This window comes from Myxine glutinosa, chromosome 8 (assembly GCF_964187855.1).
Source record: "Myxine glutinosa chromosome 8, kmMyxGlut1.1, whole genome shotgun sequence".
Classification (NCBI taxonomy): Eukaryota; Metazoa; Chordata; class Myxini; order Myxiniformes; family Myxinidae; genus Myxine; species Myxine glutinosa.
This window is the reverse complement of record NC_136268.1, coordinates 8,418,180-8,434,825: the sequence shown is the minus strand read 5'-3', so window position 1 is coordinate 8,434,825 and position 16,646 is coordinate 8,418,180. Positions and strand designations below refer to the sequence as shown.

Here is a 16,646-nt window from a genome sequence, read left to right as displayed (position 1 = left end):
CAATAATTCTGAAAGCTTTGGTTTCAACAGCGTGAAGCCGAGTTAGGTGTGAGGCAGGAGCACCGGCCCATAGGGGAGAACAGTATTCCATTGAGCTGCGGATGAAAGCCTTGCATGTGGTGAGGAGCTCAGGTGTGCCGAGGAAGGACTTCGCACGACGGAGGATGCCCAGTCGGCGACTGGCTTTGGAGGCCAGCTTGGAAATGTGGTTTTCCCAAGAAAGATCATGGCAGATAGTGAGACCCAAAATCTTGAGCGACAGAACTTCTTGGAGAGGATTGTTGAGAAAGTAGATGGGAGGGTTGTCCAGTCGATCTTTTCGGAGACATAGTAAGAGTGTGAGATTTGTCAGGATTGAAAGACATGTTCCACTTGTTTGACCAGTCTGTGATTTTGTCCAGGTCTTCAGAGAGTGAGGAGGCAGCAGACTGCCGATCTGAGGGAAGAGGTATGGAGCGGCAGAGAGTGGAGTCATCAGCAAAGAGATAGAGAGGATTTTCGAGAGAGTCAGAGAGATCATTGATGAAGACCAGAAAAAGCACGGGGCCCAGAACACTGCCTTGGGGAACTCCAGCCTGAACAGGAAGAGGAGATGAGAGAAACCCATTCAGGGCCACACGTTGACGACGACTACAGAGGAAGTCCGCCAGCCATGCGTGGAGATTTCCATGGATACCAAAGGAGGAGAGTTTGGTGAGCAGAGCGGGGTGCCAGACCGTGTCGAAGGCACGTGATATGTCGAGGGAGACAGCTCTAATTTCCTGTTTGGCATTGAGGACCTCCATCCATTGTTGAGACAGCAGAAGCAGCATGTCCAGAGTAGAGTGACCTGGTCTGAAACCAAATTGATGATCAGAGATCAAGCCATTGGAGAAGAGGAAAGATTTCATATCCGAAGCAATGATGGATTCCATGACTTTGCTGATAATTGGGAGAAGGCTGATTGGTCTGTAGTTGCTAGGATCTGTTTTTGCACCTTTTTTGTGCAAAGCGGTGATGTTGGCTGATTTCCAAGCAGATGGCAGTTGACCTTGAGCAAAAGAGAGGGTGAAGAGAACAGAGAGAGGGTGAGATAGAGCAGCAGAGCAGGATTTTAGGACCCGTGGGCTGATGCCGTCGGGTCCAGTTGCAGAATCAGAGTCGAGGGTTGACAGAAACTTTTCCACCTTGTCAGGAGGAAAGGACACGGAGTCCAGGAGCAGCAGGGTACGACTGGGTATGGTGGGTACAGAGAGGGATGGGTTTGGGACACAAGATTTAGAGGCAAACACAGAGTTGAGGCATTCAGCTTTTTCACGTGCGGAGTCAGCTGTGCAGCCGTTTGAGGTAAGGGAGGGGATGGAGGGGGAACAAACACCAGAAACGGATTTGACCAGACGACACCAGGATTTGGAAGAGGGAGACAGATAAGAGAGTTCGGTCTTGAGAACGGAGAGATATTGTTTCCTGGCTCTCCTGAGGGTGGACACACACTTGTTTCGGGCTTTGTGAAAGGAAATGAGATTTCCTTCCGTTGGATTTGCTTTCCAGGAGACGAAGGCAAGTTGTTTCTGGGCAACAGCCTCACCACAAGATTCCGTGTACCATGGACGGGAGGAAGGGTATGACAACTGAAGACGAGATGGGATAAATCTGTGCATGAGAGAGAGCAATTTACTTTGGAAGAATTCCCAGGATGAGTTGATGTCAGAGGTGGTAGAGATGGGAGACCAGTCCAGATGATTGATGGCTGCTTGAAGACCGTGCCAGTTGGCCTGAGGGAAATGCCAGACTCGTCGACGCTGAGCAGGCTCCCTGAGGATGGTCAGAGAGATGTCCACTTTAACAAGGACATGATCAGATGATCCGATCGGAGCAGAAGAAGAGCAACAGACATTTTCAGGGAAGTTAGTCATAACCAAGTCCAGAAGAGAAGATGTTCCGTTGACTGAGATCCGGGTCGGGAAATTGACAGATTGTGTCAGTCCCAGTGAGTCGCAGAAGTCCTTTGCTGAGGAGCCATGGCTGGTGAGAGAGGTACCCACACCCAGCCAACTGGCATGATGACAGTTGAAATCACCACATATGAAGAAGAGAGAGTTGGGATGAGTAGATAGAAGTTGGTCCATATCATCAGACAGCGAGATGTGGATGGAGTCATCACTGTTTGGTGGACGGTACAACACACATATGAACAAGAGGTGGGAGCGAAGGGGAAGCCGTAGCCAGAGGTATTCCTGGGGGTGAGGTGGAGAGAGTGCAGTGCAGGGCGAGTGAGGAAGAGAGTTTTTGATAAAGATAGCAACCCCGCCTCCAGGACGAGGCTCAGGTCTATCATACCGGAGGAGGGAGTAGCCCGGGAGAGATACTATGGAATCAGAGACATCATAAAGGAGGAAAGTTTCTGTTAAGCAGATCACGTCTGGTTTGACAGAAGCAACCTGTATGGAGAGATCAGTTAAGTTTGAACGAAGGCCCCGGATGTTTGAGGTCCATACCGTTAATGAAGAGGAAGGGGGAGCATCAGATACAGAACAGGGGGGAGGAGGGGTAGGGTAAGATGTGGAAGAGGTGGAAGAGGTAGGGAGAGCTGTTGAAGGTGTGTCAGAGATTTCAGAATAGCTCGGAGAAAGGGAAGGATGGGGCGGACAAAAGGTTTGATGGTGATTGGGTGAGCCACAATGAGGTGTTATTTGAGGAGGGGGAAGAGCGAGGCAGAAGGTTGGGGGAGATGGAGGTGAGAGTTTGAAGGGGGAAGAAGCAGGGAGGACGCTTTGAGGAGGGGGAGTGAGAGGGGGGAAATTGAGAAGCAATGAGGGTGGGGAGATTTGAAGGGGAGGGGTGAGGGGGGAGTTTGGGAGGGAAGGGACAAGGGGAGGGATTTGAAAGGGATGGGATATGGGGGAGATTTGGAGGGGAGGGGTGAGGCAGGAGTCTAGGAGGGGAGGGGCGAGGGGGCGTCTTGGCGGGGAGGGGTGAGGGGGTAGTTTAGGAGGGAGGGGGCAAGGGGGGAGATTTGAAAGGGATGGGTGATGGGGAAGATTTGGAGGGGAGGGGTGATGGGGAAGATTTGGAGGGGAGGGGTTATGGGGAAGATTTGGAGGGGAGGGGTGAGATTGGATTTTTGAAAGTGTACGATTTATGGGAAACGAACATTTATTGCAAAATGAGTTTCTTGTGACCTTCGAGTTAAAAATACGTTTAAGGATGCTGGATGGAAGATGGAGTGCAGGAGAGTTTAGGGAATGTAGAAAAAAGGCACGATAGGAGATGGATATTTTTTTTGGGATGAATTGATTTGGTGAGCAAGTCGAAAGCAGCCTTTTAAAGAAGAAGAAGAAAAAGGTGTTATAAAATATGACGGAATACATAACTTGAGGGGAAAGTGTAAACATTGAAGGTTAATGAGTGAAAACTATCTGGGGAAATGGGGGAGAAACACGTGGTCGAAGAACGAACGAACGAATAAGAATGAATAAACGAATGAGAACAGAGAAGGAAATGTTTTTTTTTTTTTTTTTTTTTTTTTGAGTTGAGATTTACACAAGGAAGTAGGCTATGGGTGAAAAGACTGGGAATACAGAGAACGAAAGTTATTGGATCACAAACGACGGACCGCTGAGAGAAAAACAAAGCCTCAAGGTTGTACAGTGCACACTGTACAAGGCCTCAAGACATGACACGAATTAACACGATTTTCAATACAGGTATGAAGAAAGATTTGCACCGAAAAATCTTCGTCGGGACACAATATACGTACAACACCATAAATAAATACAGTTTTAACGAAAATACAAATGGGAACAATCACTTAACTTCGATTTCAAATCGTTCGCGACGCGGCAAAGGCCTTGCTCGCGACACGGCAAACAGACGATCAATTTATGAAAGATAAACACCGAGAAACAACCAAAGTTGCACACAATAACTTCACACACCGAAAGATAAATACAGTTTCGACAAAATACAATTGTGAACAGACTTAACTTCGAAAAACGTGGAGACCGTGTGGAACTTCGAAAAACCCTCCCACCGTCTCCGAGATCTCGCGAGATTATTGTGAAGAAGATCGACTTTTAATCACAAAATTACCAACTTTATAAATCGGAAATCAAAAATAGACATCATATTGGGAACAATCACTTCCCACGGCTGCAGAAACCCTCATCCACGCCTTCATCACCTCCCGTCTGGACTACTGCAATAGCCTCCTCTATGGTTCACCCTCAAAAATCACCAATAAACTCCAATACATTCAGAACTCCGCTGCCCGTCTACTCACCCATTCCCGGACCCGTGACCACATCACCCCCGTCCTTTACAAGCTTCACTGGCTCCCCATCCCCCAGAGAATCCAGTACAAAATCCTCCTCTTGACATACAAAGCCCTCCATAACCTGGCCCCATCCTACCTGGCTGACCTCCTCTCCAGACACACTCCCACCCGCAACCTCCGCTCTGCTGGTACCAACCTCCTGACCCCCTCCATCCGGACCAAATTCAGATCCTGGGGGGACAGGGCCTTCTCCATCGCTGCTCCCACCCTCTGGAACTCACTACCTCACACCATCAGAGACTCCTCCTCACTCACCACATTCAAAACATCACTAAAGACCCACCTGTTCAACACTGCATTCAACATTCAACCCACAGCATTTAACCCCTGACTATCTCTTCTCCTTCTCCCTCCTTTTGCTTTAAATATTTCCCTATTGATTCTTGTCTTTTTGCAATTGTTGTTTTCATGTATTGTTATGCATTATGTTTGCCACTCTGTCAAAGCGCCTTTGGGCTTCTGGAAAAGCGCTATACAAAATAAATGAATTATTATTATTATTATTATATTTGTAGGGTATCAAGGGATAGATTAGCGTCAAGGTGGCCCTAGTGTTTTGGTTCCCCTTTAAAGATCGTATTAAAAAATAATTCAGGAAGTTTAGCACGATTTATGCAGTGTGTTATACACCACCTTATTTAACATGTCCAAGCATTGCTAAACAGAAAGGTTTTGAAAGTGGGAAAAAGGCGATTCGTGTTCTACAATGTTCAAGAATATAATTCAATTGAAATAAAAGTGATTTGAAAAGTTGTGCAAAAATTAAAATCTTGAAGTTTACCACCGTTGATGCAGTGTTTATACACCACCTTATGTAACATGTTACACGAGTTCTTCATGCCTATTGTCCATGCCCTTCATGACATCCTAGTTTCCTGTTTGGAATAACTTTCAATTTTGTTTAACTGCGAGACAGGTAGAGAGTAAAATATTACCTCACTCCTCTCTGCACATGCTCGATTGGGAGGGAAGCATGAAGTGTTTTTTCTCAACCGAATTAAACCCGAATTTTTTCTCAACCAAATTTTTAGAGAGGTCGATGCTGACCGCAGTGAGCTGGAAGGTCAACCGACGTTTTGCAAAACAATGAAGTTTTGCCTCGGGGATTAAGAACACACCGGCATACATTGAGGTTTATCCCTGTTTATTATTGAGTCAATGCTGTATAGTGCGGAGACGATTTCCAATAAATGTAGTCGAAGTGGGATTAAAAACAAACCTTCATTACAACGGCACTCGTAGAGCGCATAGTCTCGCCTCGTGTGTTCATTCTGAATAAAAATACCATTGTTAGCTGAACTCGCTACTATTATGTCCCACTGATATTATGGCCCATATCCCTGCATCATCCATGCACGCTATTATGTCACATAGTGTTTTTGGCATGGGTTATGTATGTCATAAATGTAATTCTTCACTCACATCGGTTCATAGATTAGATATATGAAGTTTCAATTTTTTTCAAATAAGGATTTCAAGTCAACCAATTATGGCTGGAATACTAATTCACCGAAGACGTCAATGTTATCACCATATATACCTCATGCAAAGTTGATTACATATGCCAAGTTTCCATTTTTGTTCATCGAGCGGTTTTGGAGAAAATTATGTCCAAATGTGTTCCTTTAATCAAATATGGTTGCCATACCAAGTGACATATGACGTCATGAATTTATTTATTCACTCACATTTGGTCATAGATCAGATACATGAAGTTTCAGATTTTTGGATATGGATTTCAAGTCAACCCATTTTGGCTGGAATGCCACTTCACAGATGACTTCATTGTTATCACCATATATAATCGCATGGGATGTTGATGACATATGCCAAGTTTGAAATTTTTTTGTTGAGTGGTTTTGGAGAAAATGATGTCCAAATGTTTTCCTTTGATCCAATATGTCTGCCATATCATGTGACCTACGATATCAGAGTTAGCAATAAAATATTCTCCATGGGGAGTCTCTCTCATGTATAAAGTTTCGCATTGATCGTACAAGTGGTTGTAGAGAAAACCATTTTTAAAGCACAAATATAAGACGCGGACACTGAGAAAGGTGAGAGGCCCTTTGGGACGAGACTAAATATGAGCATGTAGTAAATGACAACCAGTGAAAGCCACCACGATGGCTATCCCACAGGAGAACACTTCGTATTTTTATGATCAAATGCCCATCATCTGGAGGCGTACCAAGCTTTTGGAAAAAGTTTAGGGAAGTTGGTGCTGCTCACATCAACTTAGTATAACTTCAATGTTTTAAAATACAACAAATGCCTATTGTTAGTGAAGCGACAATACTTATCATAATTGATCAATATTTCCGATGCTCAAGTAACAACGGAACAAAACAGCAGGAAAGGGGGGGCACCGTAATTCCCAGTTGAGATAAACCTACCCAGTAGCGGCTGGTGTGGTGGTTTTTATTTATTAATCCATTGATCAAAACTTGTGTTCGAACTTGGTTGGAGATAGAACCAAGTTTAAAAGCAATTTTGTAGCCAGTTTAACAAAGCCCAACATGCTGCACTCCCACTGTCGGTAGGAAGAGTCGGTGGGTCCATGATTAAAACCAGATGTCCTTCGCTTTTAAAGTGAATTTTAATTGGAGTATTTCTTTGCCCATTGGAAGTATGGTAATTTGTATCTTGTGTGAATAAATAAACAATAAAGCCAGCTGGTAGTAAATTTATCTACACTGGAGCCCTTACCATACTGTTAATCTGACGGATTAAAATATGTATTGTGTAATTTGAATAGATCAACTATTAAAAAGGAGCAAAATAACTTGTATACTCTTCAAATAGTACATGCCACATAATGGGCAGGCTTAATAATGAATTAGGTTTTAAATCTACGTCCTGCATTTAACCATCTGTCTCACGTCTGGCCGACAACCGGTCTAAGCTATCTCAAGGTCGGGCTTTGACCTCATGCAGTTTTTCCACGAGCTGGGTGTCTCCACAAGGGTGGACATCATGTTTCCAGTTAATTTCTGGGAAACTCGCCCTTTGGTGAATTTTATTATCGTCTCATTTGCCGACTGGGGTCTTCTCATTGGCTGAGTTTCCCCGAGACCCAGTGAACATGGTGCCAGCTAGTGATTTATCTCCTCAAGGCCTCCCCGCCCCCCCACCCACTTTTCCAAATCTCCCTATTCTAAGCTTTGAAGTGCACCCTCGTCTTGGTGTGAAACTCCACTATACAGTCACGTGAAAAAGTAAGTACACCCCGTGTAAAGTTTTGACTTTTTCAACATATTTCAACATACAGCTATTTGATCTTCATTTCAACAATATTGATAGATAAAGGTGATATAACAAAACAAATATCATGAAACATTTACATTTTGTAGTGCATTGTATAATTTAAATAAACATAAATGCAAATTTCGCATGTGGAAAAAGTAAGTACACCCCCTACATTTATCACTACTTCTAATACCTAAAATTTGAATCAGGTGCACCAGCTCAGGTGCAAATGATTAGAACATCGTTAGAGAGGATCTTGGAGGAAGCTGTCTTAATTAAACCTCAGACATTTAGTTTGGTTTGCTCTTTGTTGTTGAAGTGTGCGGCATCACCATGCCTAGATCAAAAGAGCTCTCTGAGGCCTTCAGAAAGAAGGTTATAGATGCCTACGAGTCTGGGAAGGGATTTAAAAAGATCTCCAAACAATTTGAAATCAATCATTCGACTGTCCGGAAGATCATCTACAAGTGCAGAAGATTCCAAACAACTGCCAACTTGCTCAGGCCAGGCCGCCCCAGCAAGTTCAGCCTGAGAGCAGACCGCAAGATGCTGAAAGAAGTCTCTAAGAACCCCAGAATGTCATCACGGGACCGACAGGTAGCTCTTGCCAATGTTGATGTCAAAGTGCACGAGTCTACCATTAGAAAGAGGCTGCACAAATTTGATCTACATGGGAGGTGTGCCAGGAGGAAACCTTTGCTGTCCAGAAAGAACATCAGGGCAAGACTAAAGTTTGCCAATGAACACCGAGGCAAAGACCAGCACTTCTGGAACAATGTGCTCTGGACAGATGAGTCAAAGGTAGAGCTATTTGACCACAGTACCAGAAGACATGTTTGGCGAAAACCAAAGACAGCATTTGACCACAAGAACCTGATACCAACTGTAAAGCATGGTGGTGGAAATATGGCTTGGGGCAGCTTTGCTGCATCAGGGTCTGGGCAGCTCACCATCATAGAATCCACGATGAATTCTTCATTGTACCAGAGGGTGCTTGAGGATAATGTGAGGCCATCTGTCAGAGGGTTGAAGCTCAACCGAAGGTGGACCTTGCAACATGACAATGACCCTAAACATACCAGTAAATCCACCAAGGAATGGCTGAAAAGAAAGAAATGGAGGGTTCTGGAATGGCCAAGTCAAAGCCCGGATCTAAATCCCATCAAGACGTTGTGGGGGTATTTGAAACGAGCTGTGCATGCAAGAAACCCCTCAAACATCACACAGCTGAAAGAATTCTGCATGGAGGAGTGGGAAAAAAATTCTCCCAGTCGATGTCAGAGACTGGTAGACAGTTATAAGAAACGCCTGCTTGAGGTTGTTTCTGCCAAAGGGGGCAATACCACCTATTGGAGCCAAGGGTGTACTTACTTTTTCCACATGCGAAATTTGCATTTATGTTTCTTTAAATTATACAATGGACTACAAAATGTAAATGTTTCATGATATTTGTTATATTATATCACCTTTATCTATCAATATTGTTGAAATGAAGATCAAATAGCTGTATGTTGAAATATATTGAAAAAATCAAAACTTTACATGGGGTGTACTTACTTTTTCACGTGACTGTATAAGAGACTTTGTCACATGGGGTATTAAGGATATTCTAGCTAAGTTCTGTCATTTCTGTACTTTTTTTGGGGTATCTCCTTTGTTTGTAAAAAAAAATCCAGACTGCCCCTCCGAGCAATAAAATGCTCGATTGTTAAACCACGGAGGGGACATTGAATCATTTCCACGACAATTTATGTTGACCTAATATTGATCTAATTTAATCCTCGACAATACAACAAATGCCTATTGTTAGTGAAGTGATAATACTTTCATCATAATTGATCAATATTTCCTATGATCAAGCAACAACGGAACAAAACAGCAGGAAAGGGGGGATTCACAGTTGTGATAAACTTACCCAGGAGTGGCTGGGTACGAAGGAGGGTATGTCGGTGGAGTTCCAGGCATGGGCATCTGGACGTATGAGGCTGCCAATGACAGGTAAAAAAAACTGTGCTAAAGTATCTTAAAAGGCAAATCAGAGATGCTCACAACCATCAAAACAAATACAGTACATAAAAAAACTAGAATGGCACATGGTAGAGCACATACTTCCTCCAGGCTGAACAGTTTACGTTTTGTAGCCCACCGATTGGCCAGGTCCAAATCTTTACCAAAACCAAAATTAGTTTGTGCTCGTCACACACCAAACCTGTCCACAAAGTTTTGTCTGAATATGTCCATAACCTATTTTACATATCCTATTGAGGCAAATAAACAGACAAAATTATAGATAAACACACAGTGGTGAAAACACAATCTCCGTCCACCTTAGGTGGAGGTAACAGGATATAAAGGAAATAAACTAATAAAAAAGAACAAAATGAATAAATGAAATTATTTTAATATAAAACAATAGAAATAACAAAATCCGTGGCATTGTGGTTGGAATGGCCATTCTGAGTCTGGAAGGTTGGCGGTTCGATTCGGTTCGATTCCCACGCTGGCCGGGTCATACTCTAAAAATGGTACGTGCCAATTCCTCACTCGATTCTCAGCATTTACAGGATCGACCACGGCCAAATCCCATCAGTTGGCATCCGTGGTGAGGAAATCATTTCTCCGTCATTGCCCCGCAGAGTTCTTCGTCTCACGTGCATGCGTGATTCATGTTTTAACTCCTCCACGAGGCTTAGAACTTGCAGACAAAAAAAAAAAACCGTTGAAACGAATCTATGCATTAAATGAGTCATTCGTGTTTGTGCGCATGTAACGGCTTTTTGCAACCAAGGAGAAAGAAATTTCGAACTTGGTTTTGTCTGGGATTGGGGAACATGGTAGCTTACGAGTCAGAATCTTTAACCACTCGGCCACTTTTACACGATAAAGATCGGTTTTTTGAAATCATTAAAAGATCCTGTCCTTCCAGACTGGATGAAGAAGAAGCAGGACATCAAGTCCCTTTATCAAGCAGGCAAACAGACACCGATAATTATATATAGAACCAGCAGTTTGCTCAACCGTCGCATGGATTTTGTGTGAATTATTTGCTGAATTAAGTACACTAGGGCATGCCCGTACTATATATAAGCTAGGACGTGCCCGTACGTGGGTGCCCGTTCCTTGCCAAAAAAAAAAAAAAAAAAAATTTGTGTAGGGGTGTGTGTGTGTAAACATCCTAGGGCGTGCCCGTACGTGGGTGCAAAAAAACATGCGTGCAAACAACAACAAAAAAAAACTTTGAAACCACGTGGCAGTAACGACCACAGAACCCCCCCCCCCCTCTATTTACATGAATGGTTTGGTCCATTCGCAACGACCACAGAACCCCCCCCTCTATTTACATGCAATGGTTTGGTCCAAAGCGAACGGCTTGCAGTGTTTGGTAAAGAAATCGCCATAGCTCGGTAACTACTTGTCCGATTAATATGAAACCTTGAAAAGGCACATCCTCGGGTCCCCAGCAATATACCTGGCAAGTTTCAAGTATATCGGACCGGTAGTTGTCGAGAAACAGCGGTCACAGACAAACATACACACATACACACATACAAACACACATACACACAGAGATTAATGGAATTATAGATAGATGATATATTGCAATAAAACCTCATTGATGGACCATTTTTTCCTGATCTGCTTCCGTGCAAGATTCAGGGAATACCAGGATGGCACTCGTACAAAACACCCGCTCCCTAATGGGAAACACCCGTACTGCGATGTAACGATCACGTGGTCAACTGTACGTTGCAGCAAATCCGGGTTGGAGATCCCCAAGAACTTCGTATCTTTGCAGAATGGTCAGAATTCCACAGCAGGGTTCAACAAGGCACTGGGAGATGTTTAACACGCAACGTTGTTTACTGTCTGATCAAAAACCAACTGTTGCAACGACCTTGGCATTTTCTATCAATACATTGATTTTACCTATCCATAAAGCCTGTATCTTGAGTTCCCCAAGGAAGTGTGCTGGGCCCTGTGCTTTTTCTGGTCTTTATCAATGATCTCTCTGACTCTCTGGAAAATCCTCTCTATCTCTTTGCTGATGACTCCACTCTCTGTCGCTCCATTCCTCATCCCTCAGATCGGCAGTCTGCAGCCTCCTCACTCTCTGAAGACCTGGACAAAATCACAGACTGGTCAAACAAGTGGAACATGTCTTTCAATCCTGACAAATCTCACTCTCTTACTATGTCTCTCCGGAAAGATCGACTGGACAACCCTCCCATCTACTTTCTCAACAATCCTCTCCAAGAAGTTCTGTCACTCAAGCTTTTGGGTCTCACTATCTGCCATGATCTTTCTTGGGAAAACCACATTTCCAAGCTGGCCTCCAAAGCCAGTCGCCGACTGGGCATCCTCCGTCGTGCGAAGTCCTTCCTCGGCACACCTGAGCTCCTCACCACATACAAGGCTTTCATCCGCAGCTCAATGGAATACTGTTCTCCCCTATGGGCTGGTGCTCCTGCCTCACACCTGGCTCGGCTTCACGCTGTTGAATCCAAAGCTTTCAAAATCATTGGAATCTCCCGCGATGAAGCTATCTCTGAGGGCCTTTCACTCACTCACCGCAGGCAGGTAGGTGGTCTTTCTGTCTTCTACCGACTCCTCTCCGGCCTTGCTCCCCCAGCTCTCTCTGTGCTCTGTCCCCCAAATATTCCTACAGGTCGCACAAGATCTGCCAGCAACCCTCTGATGGTTAAACTGCCGAAATCTCGGCTCTCTGCTCACCTTCACTCTTTCATTCCTCTTTTCTCCCGCCTGTGGAACAAACTCCCACACTCCCTTCAATCCCTCTCCTCCCTCCAGGTCTTTAAAACAGCTGTTCACCACCATCTCTTATCTTCCCCCATCCATAACCTTGATCTTTTCTACCCCCACTAATTCACCCCAGATCCACCTTGTTTGAAATTCCAACTTCTTTCCTGGAAATCCTGGCAGTGTCCATATGTTTATACCTCTCCCACCCCCCCCCCCCCTTCACATGCCTCCCCCCCTTCACATGCCTCCCCCCCCAAAGCCCTCTCCCTCCCACAGATCTCTCGATGTCTCCATGTCTCTCGGTCCCTGCTCTCAAATGTTGTGTTTGTGTCCTTCCCCCTCTCTCCCCATCTTGTCTACCGCTCCCGATGTTATTTGTTTTATGTGTCTGTTTGTCTTTCTGTGTGATTAATGTTCGCTCTTTCACGAGCCTCGATCTTGTATACAAAAAAAAAAAAAAAAAAATCTCTCCCCAATCTTACCTTAAATCTTAAGTGCCCCTTTTAACCCCAAGCCAATTACCCGCACACTTTCCCTGAGAGGGAAGTTGGTGTTTGTGTTTTACAGCGGTGCTGTAGTAAGCACATACTACAAGTCCTGCTGCTTCTTCCTCCTCTCTGCAAGGACAGGCTCTCTGCCCATAATAATAATTTGGCTGAGGCCGAGACCAAGTGTCGGAATTTGACCAGGTGAGGTCGATTATTCCCGATACGTGAAACACCCTGCAACCCATGCCCCCGCCCCCCCGCCCCCCACCCCAAAAAAACACTTTTTGGAACTCCGGCCACATTTTCTATCCAATAATCATATAACTTTGTTAAAAACAAACAAAAAAATCTATGATGCCCCTATGTTGAAAGTTCCATGTCAATCACTCAAGCAGTTGCAGAGAAAACAAAGAAAGGTGAAAACATGAGGGCGGCAGAAAAAAAAAAAGTGAGGACCTCAGCTGACATTCCACAACATGGTCAAGGATGTTTGGAGACGAGTATTAGTAATAAAAAATATATAAAAACACCTTTAGAGGCCATTTCTTTCCCCCACAAGCGGGGGTTGGCCTTTTTCGGGGACCGTGGTTGTTGTTGTTTTTTGGTCCCCTTTTTGAAGCAATGTTTTACGGCCGGATGCCCTTCCTGCCGCCAACCCTTTTTGTCACCTTTTTACGACAAACAGGGAATTACCAGTGAACTGGTACTCAATTTGCCGACCTCGGAAGGATGACAGGCTGAGTCAACCCCCCTGGCGTTAATTCAGCGATCGACCGGGATTCGAACCCAGGATCCTAAGCTGGCACCCTAGCCGCTAGCCCAACACCGACCCTATTCCAACAGATAAAAATAAATACACCTGACAACATAACTTGGCTCTCACCTGAGGGGTGGCTGACTGATGGGTAGGATGGGTAACTGGGACCATACTGTGGATTGGGAGCAGCGTTTGCTGATCGGGAAAAAACTGGTGGCTCTTCGGCAAACACAACAACCATCACCTGGATAAGGCCCAGAACATCTGAGGTGTTCTTAGTGAGGGATAGGGTGCGGGTGGGGTGGGGGGGGGGGGGAGGGAATAAAAATAAAGTTTCAACAAACAGCAACACAAATAGCAGCAAGTTACAGGCATCCATTAAATCGAGAATATTGTTACGTTTTTGGGAATGTCAATCGTTTACAAAGCATGCATAGACGATTCATGTAATTTGGGGTGTATTGCATAAGAATGCCAGTTCAGCTGAGGATCCCCAAATATAACCTTTTCGTATTTATTTTTCCTTTTTCTTAAAGTTTACCCCATATCCACTCCCTTTACGCCACGTGACTGTTGGTGGTGGTGCACAAAACAGCTTTGGAAAGGATTCAACCCTTTTTCTTACAAGCAAGAAAGTGTGGGAAAAGGGTAGAGGAATAAGAAGAAGAGCGTCTCTTGGCGGTGCAGTAAAAAAAAAAAAAAGGATCCTTTCTCGTGGTGTGAACGGCTTCATTGAGCGTGTTAATGTGAGGGACTCGATCTCTACGAACCCTCTGAAGGATTCAGTGTGCTTGAAGGAGGTGGACAAAAAGGAAAAGAGCGTATTCTGTGGAAAAAGAGGCGCTTCTTGGGTCTCTGTGGAAAACGATATATGTATGCTTCATGATGTGAACGGGCTCGGCGTGCGCTATATGAACTTCCTGAGGAATTTGCTGTGTTGTATAAAGCAGGTTTACAAAAGGAATTGCAGAGCGTGATGACTGGTCCATTCACGTTTGTTCCCGCCGAGCCCCGCTCTGATGAGCATCGATGAACATGCCCTTCAAACAGGCCTGGACCCTATTCCATTCCCATCCTCATATCCCGTTTTATTTGAATTCCCTGCGAATATTGTTTTTTTGCTTTTTTTGCTTCCCTTCCCTTCCCTTTCCCTGGGTTAGATAGAGGGTCCGTATGTGTGATGTTGTGTCGGCCTTTCGTATCAGATGTATGCGGCCTGTGTTAATTCTTTCAGTCTGTTTAATGTTTCAGTCATTATTCATTAATGAAGTCTGTCATACTAAAAGTTATATGATTTGATTATTGTATCGTTTTGCATTCTTTGAAGTAAATAGATTGTATTTCATTTTGTTTGATTGACATTTTTCGGATCAGGTTGCAAGCTCTCCTGAGCCGCCAGTGTGGCAGTTTAAACTCCTTGCATTAAGCCAAAAGTTCAAGCTTCCAAAAACCGCTCGGTCAGCTTGCGGGCCTCGGCCTGGCGGCCTGGGGATAGGACCTAGGGTCGCTGACATTAGTCACCCCGTAACACACTTAGTCAGAAGTGACGTTTGGGACTCTGGTCCTCATCCCCGTCTCCCGTAGCAATATTACCACAACTACTGCAATGATTACTGAAGCATCATTCTCTTGTACGGATATCTTGTTCGACACAAATGTTTCAGCACCCGGAGTTTGTTATCGCAAAAGCAGCTAGAGTTGTTCCTCATAAACGATTTCATACGAAACACGAAAATAAAGCTTTAAAACCTTTTGATATACGTTACACCTCACCTTGCCTCACATGAACAAAGGAAGACACTACGGCTCACCGCTTTCCAGTCGTGTAGGTATGGCAGGTAGATGCGGCCGTTAGCATCGACGTGCTTGCTTTGTTTAATCATCATGCTGTTCGTGGGTTTCACGAAGCAGATGGGTGGGTTGTACGGGTGCGTGTCGAACAACCACAGCTGCACGGGAATGTTGTACACATTGCCTGCCGGAAGAGGTACCTTGTCGGCCATTGTAAGGGAGGGGCATACCTATCATTTCCCACAACAGGTTTAATGAGGGCTTCGACTGTATGCAGGTCTGGGTGGGCCTATACACCGGTATTTGTGGTAGGCTTAAACTATAGCTTTATTAAAAACAGGAAACCATTAGTTTGGTACTAAATTAAAGGTTTTAAGGTGTTTTGATGCAGACGAGCGTTCGGTAGCTATCTAGTGTACACGACCTAACGTAACGTTGCGTGACCTAAAACGAGTATGTTCACAAACAGATCAGTGAAGAAAGGCCGCCATTAAGTGAGCACTTACTGTACTTTTACATTTACAATAACATTATTATTAATACATCCACATGAGAAACGTCAATTTCCATATTACCTTTATATGGGACTGGAATCGTGCCGTTGAGGCTGACGAGCTCTCTCATGATGCCGTCGTTAGAAACTGAAACAAACAACAACATCATGGCTCCGGAACTTATCGATGCACAAAAAGAAGACGTTTAAACTGCAAAGACAGATGATTCTTGGGAAACTGAGCGAACTCGCAATTCTTGAGAACTCCTGAGACTTGTCCACAGCAGAGCACTTATTATCCCCAAAAAAACTGAAAATGATTCCACCACCTAGAAAATGCACTCATCATTCGCAGTAGTCTCGCTCCACCGAGAACACATCGGAATGCTTTACAAACCATGGATTACCATAGCAAAGAATATGCTGCATGAACGGCCTCGAATAAAGAAAAAGGTCCTCGTAATTTATCGTGGAGAAGTTTAAACCATGTACAGAGAATGTCCTTTGGGTGGCATATACACATATTACATAAGCAACAAAATGGTGGAGCAAATCAGATCTGGAACATGTGACATAGCTTCCCCTTTCCTTTCCCTCACTCATTCATAGCCCACAGATCTCAACTTTCAATCCCCCCACCGAGAGTCTCACAATGTGAAGAGGAAGAAGCAGCCAAAAAAACAAAGCAATCCCTACCATAATTATCTGGAAATGCTTTCAGGTCCTTGTACTGGGCAACTGTACTCATTATCTCCCGAACTGTTAGATCTTTGTACTTGTACTGTGTGCAGG

General features: G+C 44.4%; 1 protein-coding gene across 1 annotated transcript in view; it reads right to left on the bottom strand.

Annotated features, from left to right (window-relative positions):
* The window catches only part of TSG101 (tumor susceptibility 101), a 45,527-nt gene that overhangs the window by 22,205 nt on the left and 6,676 nt on the right, over nt 1-16,646 (bottom strand). The window contains exons 2-6 of the mRNA XM_078782903.1: nt 16,551-16,635; nt 15,937-16,002; nt 15,382-15,545; nt 13,697-13,844; nt 9,480-9,549 (exon numbers count right to left, since the gene is read on the bottom strand). Of these exons, the coding sequence (XP_078639029.1) occupies nt 9,480-9,549; nt 13,697-13,844; nt 15,382-15,545; nt 15,937-16,002; nt 16,551-16,635 (533 nt within the window). The remainder of the gene's footprint in view (nt 1-9,479; nt 9,550-13,696; nt 13,845-15,381; nt 15,546-15,936; nt 16,003-16,550; nt 16,636-16,646) is intronic.